The sequence below is a fragment of the Anopheles maculipalpis genome, chromosome X, assembly GCF_943734695.1.
Source record: "Anopheles maculipalpis chromosome X, idAnoMacuDA_375_x, whole genome shotgun sequence".
Taxonomy (NCBI): domain Eukaryota; kingdom Metazoa; phylum Arthropoda; class Insecta; order Diptera; family Culicidae; genus Anopheles; species Anopheles maculipalpis.
This window is the reverse complement of record NC_064870.1, coordinates 11,365,089-11,385,871: the sequence shown is the minus strand read 5'-3', so window position 1 is coordinate 11,385,871 and position 20,783 is coordinate 11,365,089. Positions and strand designations below refer to the sequence as shown.

The 20,783-nt window shown below is 42.0% G+C and overlaps 3 protein-coding genes and 1 pseudogene across 5 annotated transcripts in view; 1 reads left to right on the top strand and 3 right to left on the bottom strand.

The window, feature by feature from the left end:
- The window catches only part of LOC126561809 (neurobeachin), a 289,107-nt gene that overhangs the window by 62,956 nt on the left and 205,368 nt on the right, over nt 1–20,783 (bottom strand). The gene's annotated exons all lie outside the window — the stretch shown is intronic.
- Nucleotides 1–20,783, top strand: part of LOC126556760 (uncharacterized) — a 79,270-nt gene that overhangs the window by 23,607 nt on the left and 34,880 nt on the right. Inside the window, exon 6 of one of the 3 annotated variants that reach the window (XM_050212257.1) lies at nt 14,400–14,410. The exons of the other annotated variants lie outside the window; for them this stretch is intronic. The gene's annotated coding sequence lies outside the window, so the exon portion shown is untranslated. Of the gene's footprint in view, nt 1–14,399; nt 14,411–20,783 lie in introns of those variants that run through there. 3 annotated transcript variants of the gene reach the window in all.
- Nucleotides 228–1,324, bottom strand: LOC126563366 (mitotic spindle assembly checkpoint protein MAD2A-like; annotated as a pseudogene).
- LOC126563355 (ectopic P granules protein 5 homolog) lies at nt 5,941–19,902 on the bottom strand. Its single transcript, XM_050219994.1, has 14 exons — nt 19,882–19,902; nt 18,946–19,709; nt 16,124–17,480; nt 15,716–16,053; nt 13,875–14,730; nt 13,259–13,794; nt 12,436–12,562; nt 11,353–12,342; nt 10,641–10,793; nt 10,122–10,557; nt 8,033–8,783; nt 7,591–7,929; nt 6,618–6,965; nt 5,941–6,544 (listed from the first exon to the last, which is right to left on the bottom strand). Exons 1-14 carry the CDS (start codon nt 19,900–19,902, stop codon nt 5,941–5,943), a joined length of 7,620 nt encoding a protein of 2,539 aa, XP_050075951.1.

Below are 20,783 nucleotides of genomic sequence, written 5' to 3'. Positions count from 1 at the left end.
TAAACTCACCGTTTGTACGGCACATATTTCTGTTGGATATGTTAGTAAACACGATTCCGCGATTACTAAACGACTAGCATAAATAATTTAATTTTTTAATTTTAATTTAATCTCATCCTTTATTACAGTGACTATCTGCTCGGGTACGGCCTTTTTATTTTTCAATAACATTTGATATAACGGCCGCAGGCCACGAGAGATTTCAAAATCAAAATTTCAGGTTTTGTTTAGTGCTTGTGCACTTTCACTTGCAGCTCGACTGTTTGTGCATTCGCTATTTCAAGACTACCGATTACCTCCTCATTAAACTCCTCCTCCATACCAGGCATTTCTCGGTAAACGTCTCCCTTCGTATGCAGAATTACGTCGAAGCTGCAGCGATCCTTCAAACACGGCAGGAAGCTGATCGACGCAAGAATCTGTCGCACAACGTCCCGTATCTCTGTCTGTATCTTTGCTAACGATTTTGTGGAAGTGGATGCCTTCTTCTTGCCCTCACCGGCTTTGTCATCGTACTGGGGCGTAATGTTGAAGTCCCACCGCTCCACTACTTCACTCGTCTCCACCGTTATGATGCACACGCTAATCTTGGTTATCATCCTTTTCATTATTAAATCCACAAATAATCAGGAAAACAGACCTTAAGTGTTTACCGGCAGAGCAGCTAACATCGGTGGGCAAAAGTGCGTGTGTTGTTGACCATGAACTTTGCTAAGTTTTGATACGTTTATCGCGCGAAACCATCACCGGTACCCCGTTGTCATCTTCCGGTAGGAAGTCGCTGGACGGATAAATGCTCCGTTGAAATATGATCGAATTGATGCTGTACTCTATTCAAGAAAACGTAACGTAAACGTAACGAAACGTAACGAAATCAGGCAATTGGGCAAGAGTGCCACAAACTTTTCGCTGATTTTAACTATAGTTGAGGTATACAAACGTAAAACTGTTGTTCAAAAACACGTGATCGCAATTCCGGATTGGTATTAACATCCCGATCGATCTCACATGGGATTGAATCCCCAGAATCAGATTCTTATTTTTTCATTAGTAGTTCAGAGAGAAGCAGGATGGTGTGTGTGCTTGTAAGCACAATTAGTTTCCAATAAAAGGTGGCCAAGGGTTAGAATGGATTCGACAGATCCATGACCGAAAGCAACACTTCTGTGACACGAACCTCTTTAGAACACGAAGTTACACCGATAACACACACGTGAAATGCTAGAAGCGCCGTGGGCTTAATCCGAATACCAGTAAGGAACTATGTGCTGGTCGTTATGAAACTATTTTTTAAACCCATAAAACGGAGGAATTTGTGAACCATATTTCCTGCAGGTCATAGAAATGAAACATCTGAACTGATATTTAATTGTTATATAATTTTCGATGATTTTAACTAGATGGACCGTTTTGCACCGTATGGATGGCTATTGAAATGCACCTACCGGTTCGAGACTTCAGGGCACGATGTGAGAAGGAGATTCTACGATTGTTTGATTCACCTGCGTCCCATAGATTGTACGCACACTTGCTCGGCTCGGAGAACAAAATAGTGCAAAATGTAGTAGCTTTTCCAGCCGTGTTTGAAATCAATTGCCGTAATGGGTGAGCAACAATAGCATACGGAATCGTTTGTATGAAAAATACCAAGTTATAACTCGCACGAACACTTCCTATCTTCATGCAATGACGAAATCTATTAAGAACTTCAACGCTTACAAACATAGAATTAGGTTTAATATGGCTTATGGGTAGAAAATGTTAGCAAACAATCAAACCCCAAACCCGTAACTCTACACAGATACAGAGTTAGCTGTTTGTTAGTTAGTATAATTTATTATACTACACTTGAACAGAACTATTCACCACCGATATCAGCGCTAGTCTTCTGGGTAGATTGATCCAGAACACAACTGTAGAAAGATGAGAAACAAAAGTTACTTTTACTGGTAACACTTTAGCTCAGTGGGATTCTGGGCTCCATTTTTACCTGGTGACACATTCAACTGATCGACGGAGACACCCAAAATGGCACTGGCTCATGGCAAGTCACCGTCATCGTTAAGTGAAGACGAATAATAAGCCTCGACCATGGATAGAGGCGCCAAATCCTCCTGTGATAAGTCCCCAACATCAGTAGCATCTGTTAGTGGCGGCAAATTTCCATTTTCGTCCATCAACATTCGATCGATCCTTTCGCGCAGGTTTCGTGTTATTTCAATCAATTCGTCTGCAGCTGTCAATACATTCTGCCATTTACGCTGCTCGTTAGCAGCGTGCGAAAATGGCTCATTTCCAGCATCGGTATGGCGAGTCAGTGGTCCCCGCGAACTTCCAATGCCGTCTAATGTAGATGACCCGATTTCCTGTGCGGTTGATGTTTCCGGCACGCTACCATCATCCGTTAAGATTGTTTTGATCCTTTCTTTTAGGTTTCCCGTTTCCTTCGCCAGAGCGGCTGCAGTTTTGATTACGTTCTGCATTTTATCCTCGTACATTGTTGCGCACTTATTTCAATATTGACTAGCGAACTGTAAACTAGACGCTTGTCTGCAAAGGCATTTCGAAGTTCTTCCAAATCATTCCCATCGTAACCATGGTAACAAGTGGTATGCGCACATTGAGATCGAGCAACTAGGATATCACAGAAACATACTTCGATGTGCCTACTTCGTTCCACGAGAGAATTTGTCCGCGGCCCCTTACAGTAGGTTCCTAATACCAGGCCCCTTATACGTCATTTTGCCGATTTGCCGTTATGATCATTTTGCCAAAATTAACCGGAAGTTTGTAGCTGGCCAGGATATCTAGGGCATAAAGCAGCATCTAAGAAAAAAAAAAACGAAAAATGGTTTCAAATGAAATATCTTTAAATGAATGATGTTGCCTTGGTTGATTTTTACATCAGAAAACTGAATATCCTTGGTTTGGCAGCAAACGGAAAGTGCTGGACTGAGATGCTAGCAACCGAGCAAAGTGATCCACCTCTTCCGGGTGTGATGTTGTTCTGGTCGATCCAACGCTTCCGGGAGTGATATTGTGCTGGTAAGAAAATAAAACATGAATCAAAGACTGAATTTCCAACAAAACATCCCCTACACACTGGCTCTACCTTGCTGCTGAGCAGATCCAGCCTTCTTTCGTCATATAGTGGACAGGAGGTTTACTGGTTTATTGGTGCACCCCGACCAAAAACTCCTTGACGGAAAGATTATCCTGCACGAGATTTGTTTGGTTCATAGGGGCTGATTGTTGAAGAATTACAGTGTACTGGATCGGTAGCTTAATAGGAACATCCGTATCGATCATCCGAGATCCGTATCCACTAACCATAGTTGAAACGCTTGAAAAGAGGCTATAAAGTAGAGACAGAAGGTTGTAAAGAAAGTATGACTATGGAGACTCCAGACTGAAGATTCGTATGTAGAAAAAGCAACCCATTGGATTTCGCGACCCGGACTATGTTCTTCCGCGATCTTGACTCCTGCCTGTCGGAACCAGTTACGGCCTTCCGGAACCGTCTGCAACCGGACCGGAACCGTGGTTGCGTTCCAGAGAATCCATCACTACTGTGCATGACAGAGTGATAATAACGACAGAGTTTCCAGTTTCCAGTGCGTACGTGATGACCTCGTTTTTTCTATGCTATCTTTGTTGCGTCAGCACAAGATTTTCCGAAACATCTGAACAACAAAAACCAGGAAACAACAAGGAAACAAGGAAACATTGCACTTACCGCAATATTCACAGTGCTTCTCCGTCCGTTTCCTGCAGACAATGTTTTGCACCTGCAGCTCCAGATTGCACAGCATTTGCTTCATCTTCTCCATCAGTCCCGTATCGTGACCGTACAGCGCTGAACACGGCACTTTGAACAAATCCGGCGAATCGGAACAGAAATCGTTCTCCTGGAAAAACAGTAGATCGATCACAAACCCAGTTTCGGCCCCAAACCCGTCTCCAGTTCCAGCTGTGGTGTTCAATGCCAACGTAAGACAATCCCTCGGCATACTAGCACGGGGCAGACTATTATCGACCAGAGCGGATGTTGGCTATGTTTTACCACTGAAAACAACTAAAGTGTATAAAAAACCAGGGACGTATGTGTTTTTATCACTTGAAGAACAAATAAGTACTACCTTAAAGAATGGACGAAATCGGACGCCCAGCACAGTCCAAGCATCCAAATGGAAATTGGGTTATTAGCCGCAGTAGCTTATCACTGGTGCTTCTAATTTTTATTTCCTCTAAAAGAAAACAAAACGACTTGTTCTTTGCTAAATCATTCCTACTAAAGTACTAATACTACTAACTACTGAATATATGCGTAAACACACGTGTTCGATCTTTTCGGTTGTTTTCTTCAAAAACCGTTCTAAACCTACCGTTCAGCCATGGTCAAACTACCGATTGAAATGTTTCAAAAGACTTTTTACACCCGGAATTGAGTATTTTCATATTTATCGTCATTTTCTATATAACCTAAACTTTTAATCTCTTTTACGATAAATTGGTCGTGTTTTTCTTCTAATTTACCGAAGAAAATAAAAAGAAGGCAGTGGAGATGCTGCTAGAAAATGTTACAATAAAACCAACCCACGATACCCACCACTACCCGCAATTCGACACTGACAAATCGATAGTTAGTTAGTTTGTTAGTTCTATTTAATATAATCCATTCGAACATAATAATTTTCCACCAACATTGATTATTGTCTCTTGCGTACTTCTGTCTGGGATACCGATAAAGAAGGAAGCTGTAGGAAGATACGAAAAACGTGCGCTCATTACTTGGACAGTTAACACACATTCACACAAAAGTACTATTGGCTGTCGCTTCATTTTCACCTGTTGATCCAATTGCAGACAGCGGAAATGGCAAAAATTCGTTTGATGTATCGGCATCTTCTTCAAAATCTGGAAACTAGGGGGATTCAGTCGAATGACAAACCCACCGAGGCTGGTGTTGCCCAATCAGTCTTCAATAACCAAAATGTAAGATATTGGATTATCTTGCAATTGATTTCCCGGTTGTTCCGGCACAGTTCCTTCCGACTCCTGTTGTTCTGCCGTTAGCGTACGCACAACTATAACATTGTAGTGAGTTGTATCCAACGGTATTAGCTCTTCAACGGTCTCATCTGTGAAATCATCGACAATATCGTAATCCTCTTCGATGTCAATTTCTTCATCTCCGAATTCATCTTCTGGTGGGAAGGGAATATCTTCAACTATATCTGACTCTCGCTCCTTCGCGGGATATTTGTTAATGTCGAACTGCATATTCGTACCGTCAATTGCAAACTGACGCTACCAACTTAGATTAAGGAGCATCTCATCCAAACCATCCAATGTTACCATGGTAACAACATCCTGGGCAATGCGTATAAGGCGCGGAATACATGATGAAATAACTTTCTGTAGTAGCTTAAAATTAGCTTCTCGTGTTAGGTCAGGAATGGTGGATGGACCCTAAACACAACACAAGCTCTCCAATGGAGCTGGAAATTTTGATAAAAATGCGAACGTCGTTGCGTGAAATCGGGGAGGATGTTAAAAGCTTGCAACACTATAGTGATCGGACCGAGTTTTATCGTCGCTGGAGCGATCTTGACAACGAGCTGTAAATGCGCATCACGCGCAACATTTCGACTCGACTGAAGCAATGATTGAAGTGTGACTACAGGAAATATTTTGGATCGTCCTCGAAGAAATGATAACGACGGGACAGTAAACGTTTCAGCTTCTTAGTAAGGACTTCCAGTGTGCGTAATCCAAATCGAAATGGTAGGAAAGTGATAAAAAAGGTTAAGTTTGTTGCTTTGTGTTCGCCTTTATTAGTTTAGTTGTACGATCGGGTGCTATGTACAACACAGAAAATAACAAGAAAATTCAATATGATTGTTACAGAATGGAATGGACAAGCCTTCAGAAAAATTTTTATATTCCTCCCATATCACCAATAATCGCTTCCTGTAGAGTGTTGAGGAAGGGTTCTGCTAGACTATCTAATACAACTATAATATCTTTGGCTTGTTGTAAGATTTGGTGCGGTAGTTCCCGCTCGCCACCGCGAGTACCGACGATCGCATCAATGATCCGGCTTTGGTGCTCTTTATAGACAGACGCACTGCACGCGGATTTAAAATGTTCCATAGCCGTTGTGGCAATTCTTTGGCGGGAAGCACGTTTTTCCGGTGCGATCAGTAGTTTTTTAAGCGTAAATGGTTCGGTGCTCCCGTCAGCATCGCTGTAATCGTCCGTTTCGGAGCTCTGTTCGGGTGGTGTGCGACGAGCATAGGCATCGGCCAGCAGAGCAGCAAGCGCGTAAGCAATTAAACAATGGGAGGTACGCGAACCTTGAGCTTTCTCCTTGCCGAAAATTTTCTTAAGGACTCCCAGCATCCAGAATGTGTTGTTCTCACTTACGTCACCAAGCAGACCGATCACGGTCCGAATGGTTTCGTGCGGTTCCGGCTGTACCGAGAGAAGGGCATAGATGATCGAGCACCAGAACGGATAAAGCTGACATTCGACCGGTTCCCTGCAAGATGTGCAAATGAAAACACAGTTATCATTATTCGGCAACTTTGACGAGGTGTTTGTGTAAGACTTACAAGACATGCACCTCAAGACTATTCAACACTCCGCGCTGGGCTACGGGGTCACCACGTGTTTGGTGCCAGCGGTGCAAGAAATGCAGTTCCAAGCACAGTGTAAAACTGTGCCGGAACAGCATTTCGAACTGCCAGCGACCAATCGTCGTGTGGCCGATAGCATGCCACGCCTCTAACCATGACACGTTGCACCGGGAGCGAAAATAATGACTAAGGGCCGATTCGAGCAAGCGCATCCAATGTTCGGTAGGGCTGTCCAGCAAGTTGGCCGATTCGAATACGCAGCGTATTAGGAGCGGTGAGTTGGTATCGTTTTCTAGCATGGCAATTAGTTCATCTACAAAGAGGCTGCAGGAGAGAGAGAGAGAGAGAGAGAGAGAGAGAGAGAGAGAGAGAGGGAAACGATTAGAAAGATTTGGATGCTAACGTATTGAAATTTTGGGGCTGCCCCCGGTGATGATGCGATTACGGCGCCGGCACTGCAAGGTACAACCTTGCAAGGTCGTGTTCACAATGCACGGCAGGGTACAGTTACCGAATATATGCTACAAAAGTTTGAAGAATCCTATGTAACTATAGTTATATCAATATAGCAGATAAAATCCGTTGTAACAGAAATGAGCATTGTTAACAAAATCTTAATTGTACACCTAAACAACTATGCTTTTATGGGAAATATTTACTTTGTTAAAACTTATAAAAATATACGTATATATATATACAGGTGGCCGGAATGGTTACGAATGAATTAGAATTAGATAGAATTCTTATTGTAGAGATAGGTGTTAGAAATATAGATTTTAGTAGCGCCAGAGGACACCGATCCAGAAACCTGTAATATTTGCTCGTATACGACCAGACAGTGTTATAAGAATCCCTATAAAGCTTCTAGATAATTAGCCTTTTCGGACAGTGCTTGCCTGCACCAGAACAACAAGCAAACAAGAGATCAGATAGCTTAAGCATACCGTACCTTAGCGTGCTCTCAGTTTGCCACTTTTTGATGCTCGTTAACAGTTCCGCCATCATGGCCCGGGCCTCGATATCCCGTGGGTTGTCGGTACCCGTGTGTTGCTGCTGCTGCGGCAGACCTTCCAAGACCGCACTTATCGCAGTAAGCAGTTGCTTGAAAGCACCGCTCAACTGTAGCCGAACATTTTCCATTTCCTTACCACCACCCGACACACGCCCTGCGTTCATAAGCATTCGCACGATGACACTAATGTGTAGTTTGCGCTTCAACAACTGCATACCTCCCGGCACCAATCGATTTGCTTCATTGATACGCATTCCTGCAACAACCTCCAGAAATCTGCGTTGGGAAGAATGCGATCAACATGTTAGACGTGTAAAAAATAAAGCACTAGCAATACAAAGCAAAAACAATTTAAAAAAGCATTGATTCATTCTACTACCTGATCAGTGCGTCATCTAGCTCACGGCACGGTGCCTTCGTTGTGCGTAACATACTGCTAGCGTCCCCTGTCATGACGAACCAATCCAGTGCCGGGGTAAGTTCCGCAACGTGTAACGATTCCCACGTCAATCCCGCGAAATACTGCAGCAACTGAACCATTGCCGCGCGCACTTTCACATCCGAGCGTATTACCGGTTCGTACGCTAACCGTACACAGATAGCTAATGTTGCAGCGTGCGTTCGTTGCAACCACACGGGCAATGGACCATGCTCAGCGCCCATGGTCCAGTTACAGCGCACAAACACACACGCAAGCAGCTCATGACACTCCGGGGTGTGATGTTCGAACAGGAAGTGCATCCGCTCTATCAACATCTCGGACGGTTGCAAACGATCCCAGGGAAGATCCAGTACGAGTGTGTTTAAGACGTAAAGGGCGGATATCATGATGCGCGCATTGACGAACCATTCCACATACCAGTGCAGGAAGTACAGCAGAATTTGGCTGCCATGATCCGTGTCGGCGTAAGCGACCAACACCTTCTCGAGTGCGTATTCGACCGTCTGGAGCAGTACGCTAAACATCCACTTGGCCTTATCGTTGTTGGCATGTCGATTGGATGATTCTTTCGGTGACGACGGGTGATTTGAACTGAATCTGCCCTGTTGTAGAACAGGCGTTTCTGCACCGTATGGTATAACCCACGGTTCAAACATGCGATACACAGCCGGCAACAGATGTTCTTGTACTAAAACAACACACACGTAAGAGGCGTAACACAATTATTAAAACAAATAACGATTTGAAATTGTTAAGAAACTGTGAAGAACTACAGTCAATGAGAGTCAATTGGAGTAATTGCGTGGTTTTGGCTGTGTAATCTACGAGCAAAATTCCCATAAGTCATAAAACAAGTGGACTCTTCGAATGGATTAACCTTCGTTTCAATGACCAAAAATACACCCTATTTCTACAACCACCTATATTCGGGTAGGTCATAAGGCCGAGGGGCCACGAGAGAATTCAAAATTTGTTATCCAACTAATAAAAATTAGTGAGGAATTAAAAAAAAATTCTTGTATTTAGTTTTTGTTTTCATAGTTTGTAACATCTATATTTAAAGTAGCTTATCAATCACACTTTTTGTATGAATATATGTATTTTTCATCCGACAATACGGCATTGGACCGTCATAATCGATTGTAAATAAATAAAATAAATATGTATTTTTCGTTCAATTGAACCTAATTTTTTATTGTGTAAATGTGAGAAGTAAACAATAACCATCCAAATAAGTCGCACTGTTGATACTTTTTTTTACAAAGTCATGTAGTCAATTTATACAGACAATGTAAATAGCCGAAGGAGTGTCGGATAATAATTGTCAAGTTGTTGTTATGGTTCCAAATAATTCAAACGATAAGCAATTAAGCAAGCAAACGTAAATGAAGTATCGGTATGGCGATTATGCATTGAATCTCTTTTAAAACAAGCTCTCACGTTACAAAAATTGACTGTTCAGCTGGAAAGTAAAGCGATGGTTCAGTCATTCATAAAGCCAAAAAAGGGACAGAATATGCAAAAATTTGTAACATAATATGATCATTATGAGATAAATACAAATAGTTTACAGCTCTAGAAATGAAAAATAGGATTTTTTAACTCACAACTAAATGTTATAAGCCCGACAGAAAATAGTGTCTTCTTTCTTAAAAATTCCCTGCAAATACGACAAGCAGCTCAAAATGAAACACTGAACACTGAAGCAAAATATATGACCTGCCCGGGGTTATAGAAAAAAAGAAATAATAAATTGAAAATTAAGTTAAACGCTTATTTTAAAAAATACAAAAATGTGCTTTTTTCCTATATGATAGAAAAAATGTTTTTCTATGCATTCCAAAAAGTTTCAAGCTGATAGCTCCCATAATATTAAATGTTATTGGAAAATTAAAATGCTAAAAATACCCAGGTGGTCATTGAAATAAAGGTTAACTCGTTGGATATCATGGGCGCTCCCACTACACTTCAATGAGATCAAACAATGTTTAATAACTAATGAACTACAACATAGGACACTACTCACCAGCTCGGATCCGATTGTCTTGCATGCCGGTAGTGAGAAAGCTGTGTGACAATAGGCCTAGCAGCATGCCTAATACTTCCACGTACGAACCGTGCCGTTTGTACATACCGTTCCAAGGGTACGCAATATCACGCTGCCATGCAAAGTGTTCCGTTACGGTCACGATTACTAATTCCAACACTTCGAAGCTTAGCACCGGTTCAGTGCAGTTCACTTCGGCGAATTGGCGATGTGCTTGGCACAGGGCACTGTCCTCCATTGACATCTGCAGGTCAGGAAGATTGGCCCGAGAACGGAGCACATTCAGCAACCGGAGCAACATCGTCGGAGGTAGTGTCGGCCATTGGGAGTAAGCGTTTAACGTGTGCTCCACCATTTTGCCGAAATTGTTCGGGAATTGGTAACTGGCAAAGATTTCCAGATGGGATAGTAAAAGCTAAAAAAAAATTAAACGAAAAACGAGCTTAGCGTAGTTAACATTCATAAGCGAATATGAAGAATTCTGGGAACAATTTTTACATGGGAGAACTGTACATCCAGCTCGGTTTGGTCAACGGAGACGCTATCAGCCGTGTGTAGTTTGTACATGCCAAGCATAATCAGCCTGGCAAACTGGTCCACCTCATCCGGAGTGATACTGTGCTGCTGCTTGAGCCACTTGGATAGATGGAGCTAAAAGAAATACGTATACAGTAAGCAATACATAAAGTTTAAATTTATGGCAAAACAGGTTGGTAGATAAGTTGTAGTCCATGTGTGGTTGCGGCACAGCAAAATGAATTAAAATTGTTGTAAGTTTTGGCTAACCTTATACGTGTGTTTTCACACACGTATGTGAATTTGATAGCTATAAGTTAATAGCTATAATAGAGTGCCGCGAAAGCTCACAATCGACCAGAAACAACAACGGGTGGTTTGAATCTTTTAAACCGATTTTTTGTGTCAATATTTGACGATGGACGATACAATAGGGAACACACAATTTTCTATTCGCAGACTAGAATTGTAATTGAGCTTCAATGATGAAGTAATTGCTAAAACAGAGGCCTATTGTAAGGCCTAGCGACAAACTATATTTTTGAAATAGGTACGAACAGATAATAGATCACTTTAAGCACTGCTTCACTTTCGAAGGCAATTAAGTTGAGCAACAAAAAAATCCTTTTATCGTGGTTAGGACTAAGACTTATCTACCCACATGTTCATATAGCATATCCCTCCTGGTTTCTACCTTGTTGCCGAACAGATCCACAAATATGCTTCGTTCGAGATTGCCCGACTTTTGCTTAACCAGCTGACCGTACACCTTCATCAAAGGACGAACCGGTATGTGACTATTCTCCAGCATGGCAACGATCACGCTGGACGGTTTCCGGCCGTCTTCTAGCGCACCCGCAAATATCTGTCCAACCTCTTCCAGCATTATGTTCAAAAAATCGCTTCGGTTCGTGTCCAAACCTAGCCGCACCGCAAACGTTAACGGCGGCTCGAAGTTCGCATCGGACACTTCGTACAGCAGCGTGCGTATCGTTGTCCGGATGGCTTCATTCAACGTTTGGACCGACGCTCGATCAATCTCCGAGCAGTAATCCATAAACAGACTGTTCCCCAGCTCCCGCAACATTGTCGTATGCTTCATTATGTAGGGTGGAACGCTTATAATTTGGTTCAGGAACGCTTCCAATGCTACCAGCCGGGCTTCGGTACAAGTATATATTTTTGTATCGATTGCGACACATTTCGAGCGCACCATGATTGTTGCTGCACCGGAACAGATCGGCATGTTGCACCTATGCTGTTGCTCGGACTCCTTGACCTCGTTGACGTACAGTTGCTGGTACAGCTCGAACAGCTCATTTTGACGTATTTTTAGCTCGTTCTTCATCGGTAAGTACGTTTTGTCGATGTACTGCTTTATGATCCGTACACACTCGGTGATGCGCTTTACTCGTCCCATCGGTGGTGTTTTTAGCGCATCGGCAAGATCTTTCAGTTCGGTCCGATGCTCCGACACGGGTATCGGTAGTGGATCGGTGTAACTGTTTTCCAGTCGGCGTTTGATTGCCTGAGTTGGTGGTAGCTTGATAGTGGCACCGCATACAGTTTTATCCTTCGCCGACGAGTGATGCGGAAGTACACGGTAAAGATTGTGCCACCCTTCAATCATCATACGGTGGACTACCCGGAGGATCTGCGTATTAGTGCACTCCGGCCAAAATATCTCGATAAAGAAAAATAATAAACATTATCATTTGAGCTCGATCATCTTTTTGAGATGATTATGGATGAAGATAGTATAACAATAACAACTTACCTCTAAACCGTAAAAGATTGATTCTAGTTGTTCTGTGGCGTATTGTTTGGGTAGCTTGATTGGAGCATCATCATTTATTTGATTGAGATCTGTATCGACTAACCATAATTGGAACGCTTTTACGAGGCTATAAAATAGAGACAGAGGGAAGTAAATACGTTATGGGGTCGCCTACTACTTTATACACCAGATTCAAGAGGTAGATGCTTTTAAATAGATTAAGTAAAAATCGCTTTCTCAAACTTTTGCACAAAGTTTCTTCAGAAAGTGAAATTACATATGTTACACTATTGTGTGACAAATGCCATCCACTGGGCTCCAGTAGAATCGATCGGATAGTGGAAAACATTTTAAAAACAATGGAAAAACAATGAAGGACCTAACGTAAGGAGATATGCGTACGAAAAGAATATGCGTGCTAGGTAGAATGTGTACGCACAATATACCTGAAATCGTTCGCACAGTATACCTGAAATTCATGACGAATGAAAATGGTTTGTAATGGTACAGTGTGACCCCAGAAACGATATTAAACAAAATATCATTTTCCCGGGTTTTCTGAGAAATTGCCGGTTTTCCCTGTTGAGTGCTTGTATATAGCGCAATGTACATATAAGGAGCCATCCTTATTTGCTATTTAATCGGGCCTGTTTTCAGTGCGTACGGTATTATCTCGTTTTTGCTATCTTAATTCTAGGATTTAACTAATCGTTCAGTTAATGTATCATCAAAATAATTGTTCATTCGTTACCGTTTACACAGTGAGAGTAGACGCTACACGTTGGACAAGAAAAACCAATGAAAAAGGGAACATTACACTTACCGCAACATTCCCGGTGAATCTTCGTTCGTTTCCTGCAGAAAATGATAATGCAGCTCCAGTTTGCACAGCAACTGCTTCAGCTTTTCCATCAGCCCCGAGTCGTGATCATACAACCGATCGGCAACACCGTGCACCTCGTCCCCAACGTCGGTAACACGCGTCAGAAGCAAGGTGAAAAATAATTGCCACAACCCCAAATACAGTGGATGTTCAGTGTTTGCACGCAGTAAATAGCGCGCCACTTTGAACAACACCAGCGCATCGGCTGTGGGACAAGAATCCTTGCCCTGTACACACGTCGTCGCCATTACCTCGCGCAGTGCCGCATCTATCTTGATGGTTCGATTTTTCTTCAGCATGCGCAACAATTTCAACCACAAACCCGTCTTCTGTTCCAGCTGCTGATGTTCAATGCCGAAAACGAGCAATGCCAAAGCAACACAATCGTTCGGCAGTTTGCCGTACAGTAGCGGTGGCTCGGTGCCGAGAATTTTCGACCAGAGTGAATGTTGCTTATGTTTTACTACTGCAATTGACTAAAATGTAAAAAGAAAAAAACAAATTAAACGAATGGAACGTCAGTGTTTTTGTCGTTTTTAGATCAAAGAAATATTACCTTAAAAAATGGACGGAAACGGTCGCCCAGCGCTTTCCACGCATCCGCGTGTCTGAACGAAATGCTGGCCAGTACGTTCATCAATCGCAGCACCTTGACACTGTCGCTCCAATTTTTTATCTTCACTAACCAATCAAACCACATGCAGACGAGCGACGGCGGAGTGGCGTAACCCTGATGCCAGTACATGGCCGCCTGCGAGACTATCATAGATCCCATTTTGCCCATACTAGCCCCTTCCAGCAGTTTCATTGCGAGTGTATGGTGCTGCTCATCGCCAGTTTGTCTTGACCAATCCAGTATGTTATCATTCTCAACCAGTTCCGTGAGGATTCCGATAAATTGATCATTTTTCGCCAGTGCATGAGGACAATCGGTAAACAGGAGGCTGATGAGTTCGAGACAGCGCACTACAACGGTATCGAGATGGTGCACCTCGTACAGTATACGCATCGCTTTCAAGCCTTCCTGACAAAACACTGGCACCCAGTGTCCCATCTTGGTGGACAGTAGCGCGCAAAGGCACGCTACTGGACACTGCTCCTTCATTGCCCTCTGCAATTCTTTCGCGTGCACAGATAAAGGCAAAACCACTTTTTCCACCTGGCTTGGATCTTTTAAGAATCGTCGTATGTTCTGCATCGGCTGATCAAAAGCATGTATATGTAGCTGCAGCAACAGAAACAGACAACGCTCCTGATAGCTACGGTGTTCGGTTTGTTGTTCCGCAGTAACAGCCACCGATGGGCCACCGCCGTTCGAGTTGTTTAGGACAGGTTGATGCTTTCGATATGCAACAACGATGTTATAAGCTACAATGTTTTGTAGATCCTTCTGTACAGGTACAATAAAGGGACTGCGATTATATGGAAAACAGGATAACAAAAATGGAAAAATAATTAGTAATTTTAAATAGTTGTTTTCAATAAAAGGGGTTTTTTACATGATAATGTAAAAGCATCAATAATTTTGGTAATGATTTCAGATAGGCTGACCAGACGTAATATAAGACAACAAAAGGATATTGTTTACCATTTCTTTTAAAACCATTAGATGACAATCTAGCTTACCCTACAGTACTTCATCTCTGAAGAGTTTACCAAAATCATTGATAATTTTGAATTATCTGCTAGTGCTATGCGTACAGAGTAAGAGTGACTGAGTTTTTTTTTTAATTTTTCTTCTGAATGATTTAAACAAACTTCTCACAAAGAATTTTTAAAACTCTTTTGAGATTCGAATCACAAATAGTGTTAAAACTCCTTTGGGAATCGTTAGTATTAAATTCACTACCAAAGAGTTAATAGACACCAGAGATATTCTAATTGCGAAGAATGTTTAAACTCTTTTGAGGAATCGGTATTATCAAACTCAGGCCCAAGGAATTAATACTCGCCAGAGGAATACGAAATGCAAAGAGTTTTTAAACTCTTCTTTGGGATTTAAATCGCAAAGATTATTTAAAACTCTTTTACAATTCGAGTCAACATAGGGTTTTGTGAAAAATGTTTGCGACTCGAAGCGCAGCGAGTTGTCATAGCTGTTATGAGAGGCGTGACGTTGTTATGAGAGCTACAAGCCCCCTCGGCCATTAAAAGTTAGATTAAGTTAAAGGTGGAAATATGTTGAATATTTTCATAGGATATCGTCATATTTATTTTTATGTTAGGGGCCGCCTTCTGCCTGGTTGTCTCGCGACTCGCAAAAGAGTTGTGAAAATAATTAAATCCCGGTAGGGAGTAAATAAGACTGAATAATTCCTTGAAAAGAGTTGTTATTCTCATCACTACTGTCAACCGATAAACCCTGTTAAATGATGTTGCCGGTGAATGTGAACGTACCTTGTATTCCCATACTGGATGTACATCAGCAAACCAAGCGATAGCTTATGGTAGATGTGCGTTCGTGGGTATTCTAGCAGCATGTAAATTAATCGTTCATAATTTAGATGGTCCGGACGCCAGCGCATTATCAGCTGCTTTTTGCCACTAAACACCTCCAGCAGTGTGTTGCCCTTCATTTCCCAACAATTGGCAATAGTTTGTCGACGGTTCTCATCCTCCAAAGCGAGTGTATTCAGCATAAAGGACAGTACAGACGAGGTCCGTTCCATTAGTAAATGAATTTGATCCTTCATTTCTACAAACACCACCGCGTCCGCTGGTATTGCGGCAAGCAACTAAAATTAGAGAGGAATTTTTTTTGTTATAAATCGGATTTGGACAACTGATACGAAGAACCTTTCTTACCTCAATCAATGTTGCCGCAACGGTAGGTATAAATGTACCATCTTTAGTTGCATCGCGTGTTAGCGCCAAATCGACAAGCGGCTTCAGCAAATTGTACAGATCTTGAGACGATTTCTTTTTTGCCAGCTGTTGCTCAAACTCTTCCATCAGAGTGCAGTTGTTCAGTAACCGGTGGCTGCTTTTCCAATAGTCGAAATCAGGTTTTTCGCGAATGCTTCGATTTACCATGGTGGCATATATCCACCAGCAGGCGCATGTACTTAGCAACCCAAATGGCAGCGTGGACAGATGGCGTGTCAGGGCCACACCACCACCATGAATCAATAGAACAGCACGGTACATGAGCGTATCGAAATGCACCTGTACCACTTCACTTTCTTCTGACTGACGGTTAAGTTTGTGCGCTTGGCGATACAATCGCAACACATCACCCACAAATTTCACTGCATCGTTAATGAGCAGTGCCAACCGTTGGGCAAAATGGCTGTAGCGTGCAATGCCTCTACCGTACATTAGTAATCCTCCGCCCAGTATAGCGATCAGTTCGTTGGAGAACGAGAACAGATGTAAAATGTCCGCCGTGGGTAGATGATCCGGGTTCAGCTGTTCTCCATCCGGATGTTGCGCGTGTTCGATGGTGCGCTGTAGAACAGTGTCGAACAGCCGCCGGAATGGTATTTGATCAAGCAATGCAAGCAAATCACTTTCCTTGATCGGGCGGATCCGTTTATCCGCGCTGCTATCCTCACCATCGCTGTCGACCCATTCGAAATCATCGCCCGCTTTCGCTTCGTTCACTAGTGGCGGTTGTTCCATGGTGGCTAGCGACTCGTTTACCGGCACCAGGAATGATTGACGCGCGATGATAGGTCGTATCAATACGTGGATGAGCGTAAAAATAGTATGTATTTCAATGTTGGTTAGCGGCTTATTTTGATTCCCAAATGCAAGTGGATGCACCAACACATGGGCCCATGTACCGATCCCTTTCGGGAAGCGTAACAAATGGAACATCAGCCAAACGCGCTCATCAACACTGCCGGCGCGCAACATACCCGTACCGAGTTGGATGAACCATTTGCGCAAATCTTGCACATACTGGCATTCATCACCCATGTCGCAATCGCGCTGATGCATCTCGGCGCGCAACGCATTTCCGATAATGCGTAGTTTGTATCGCAACAAGCCCGATCGCTCGTAACCCGGCACCGATGGATCGGATACGTTCTTTTCCACCATCGCGCGCGTGTAGTGAAGCTGTATCAGTGCTTCCTTTTCCTTCGTTACAAACCGATCGAGCAGCGCGGACAATTCAGCCTTGGCTTCCGTACACCGTTCAACGTTCAGCGTGGCAACCCTGCGTTGGAAATTTCAAATACATTAGTAAATTTGTTGTAAAAGCGTTTATAAACGAAAGCAAGTTTCACTCATGCGAAAATTTCATTTCAGTTGACAAAGTTTCTGTTTTCGTGGTTGAAGAACTTTCAAATGTTGCTTCGTAGATGCGTGAAAAAATCGGAATGAAAACGCTTCTAATGCAAAAAATAATAGTACATTTGTTTTATTAATTAACAATATGGAGGAGTGCCGTCATACTCAAATTTAAATCAATAAAAATAAGAGCATACTTTTTTGTATGAAAATATGCATTTCCCGGTTAATAGAACCCATAATTTTTATTAAGTGTGTATTCAATCAAATGTATTTATTTTATTTATTTCAAGTATGACGGATGGCGCCGTATTGTCATAAATTAAATGTCAAAATTTAATAATAACTGCCAAAATAAGTCTTCGAACTGTTGTTACTAATTTTTACAAAAATCCAGTAACAAATTTATCCAGACAATAATAATAGATAATCGTTCTCAACCATTTGTTAAGGTTCCAAACAATGCAAACGAATTGTATATTGCTCACTTTTGTATAATTCAAGCAATAGCACAGGCACACGTAAATGAAGCAAAAGGCTGGCAAAAGTATTTTCACCCGTATCGGTATGCCGATCATGCATTAAATCTTTTCTAAAATAGGCTCTCCCATTACAAAAATGATTATTCAGCTGCAAATTAAATCGATTGCATACCAAGGAATGGATTAGTCATTAATAAAACCATAAACGGGAGGGATTATGCTGAAAGTTTTGATAGAATATGATTATAACGAAGCATTTGAAGTTATATCCTAATTCCTCTATTCGACACAACAAAAGCCTCACATTTTAACGACTGACTCAAACAAAATAAATAAGTTTTACAACACAAAGATTGTCAATTTTCAAATAAAAACTGCTGATCACAGATGCAACAATGCTGATCACAGATGCAAGGAGATTACAGCATTCGAAGTGAAAAATAAAAAGATTCTTTTTTTATGTTATTCGTGTCACAGTAAATAGTTTCAGCTTTCTTGAAAATTTCTTGCACATATGACGACTGATCAAAGGCCTGATTTTTACGTAAGATCAAAAACTACCAGGCTTTATGATACGGCAAAATACCAACTCCCATACAAAATGTATGACCTACCCGTGGTACGTGATCATAGAAAATTGAAAATTTGACAATACGGCAACGTGATACTTAAAAATAAATATACAAAATACATTGAAAATTAAGTTAAAAGCGAGCTTTAAAATATGCTGAAATCTGATTTTGCTATATGATAGAAAAAAATGTTATGTTTTTGAAGTTTCAAGTTGATAGCTACAGTAATATTAAATGTTATTGAAAAATTAAATTGCAAAAGATACCTGTGTTGGTATTCATTATTGTAAAGGTTAAAAGTACAGCATTACTGCTGAATTGTGTTGTTCACACTTACCGATTATTCACCGATACGGCCAGCAACCGTGAATCGGCACATTGGGCGAACTCGGTGAACTTTGTGTGCTCTATGTCCCAACATTTATCACGGAGCCTAGAAATTTGCGACCGTCTCTCCAACCGCTGTATCATTACATCGCAATAGTAGTGGTACGAGGACCGGTATGCTTGTAGCATCCGCTGTAAATCGCTATCGTCATCGGCAGGATTTTTCGCTTGCGGACCTTCCGTCGTAATGAACTGACGTTCCAGCCCATCCACATACCGCCGATAGCGTTCCAAATTTGGCGTGGTCTCCTCAATACACCACTCGAACAGTGCGCTTATACGGGGCGAAAAAACTTCATCTATTACGCATTCGTAATCATCTTCGGGCGAGCTAATTGCACCTTTGGGGGTGATATCAATATTCGAAAAAGTGCTGTCAAATTGCTCGCTACCAATGTTGAGCTCGCGCAAATCCGGATACAGCAATGAGGGAAGCTTGTCAGAATCACCGCAAATCGGAGCGGTCGGTTTAAAATCAGTCAATAAATCAGTCTCTTCAAGCATTTCATCGCTGTTTTTCGTATCCTCCATCGGTGGTGCGAGTTCTTGCACGGCGTCTGGTAAAATCAATTCTTCAGGCTCGTTCAAGCTAACAGCGGGTCCTGCTTCTTCTGCTGCTGCTTCTGAAAAAGCAACTGGTGGTGGTGATGCTGCTGCTGTTAAAGTCGACGGTTGCTTTTCCTGCTTTTTAGCAGCATTGCTGCTGCGCTTTTTCTGCAACATTTCCAACGAAAAAGAATAACGAAATTCCGACACGTTCAATGCAGTTGGTGGGCCATTTTGTGTTGAACGAAGAACAAATCGTTACATTTCAACACACACACAGAATACAGAACACGGTCAGTTAGTTTTGGGTTGGCGTTCGGGAAATGCATGTTCTTCTTACCTTTCGCTTAATTTCTCCCATCTCCGACGAAATGTTCCAGGAACGTAGCAAGCACAAATCCTAGGTTAGGTGTATCCGTGCAGGAAGCGTACTCTCGTAACTACGCGCAAGAACAGAAAGGCGAATTGAAAATGGTTTATAACCGTTGAGCTCTAACGATTCTCGCTTGCTCAATGCATGAGCACAGTACCGCCAACAAGGACCAACTAACAATACTTACGAAATCCCACACCACAAAACGCTGCTCGTACCAGTCGAACAGAAATCTGTTCAGTTTGTATATCATGAAAACCCAATCGTCCAATTGCGCGTTCACCTACTTTCTCACTTCGTCAAGAAACTATACCTAACGATGGTCTTCTGAGAACTAACAAAACAAAGCAATGGGCAATGGGTAGAACACGACTTGACATGTTTTGGCGCGACTCACAGGTAAAGCCCGAGATACGCCATACTCAATGCACATATGCTCACTTTACGATGTTTAAAGCCAATGATAATTCATACCTGTTTTTTACCGAGAAAAAAATTGGAACATTTACAACTTTTTTAATTTCAAATATTTACTTATGAAATAAAAATATCATAAATAAGTTATAGGATATGTATGATGTAGCAAAAGTTTCGCTAGCTGCACGATTAACAGTCCCGATCGACAACGCGTATATCGGGGATTACCTGTACATGCGACGGCGGCAACTCAAGAGTACCAACAACCGCCATACGAAGCACGGATAAAGCGAACGCTGCACAATGACACGGTTTAAACACATTACCGCTTTTTGGTCCTTATTGTAATAACGCAGCGAAATTTAAACTCACCGTTTGTACGGCACATATTTCTGTTGGATATGTTAGTAAACACGATTCCGCGATTACTAAACGACTAGCATAAATAATTT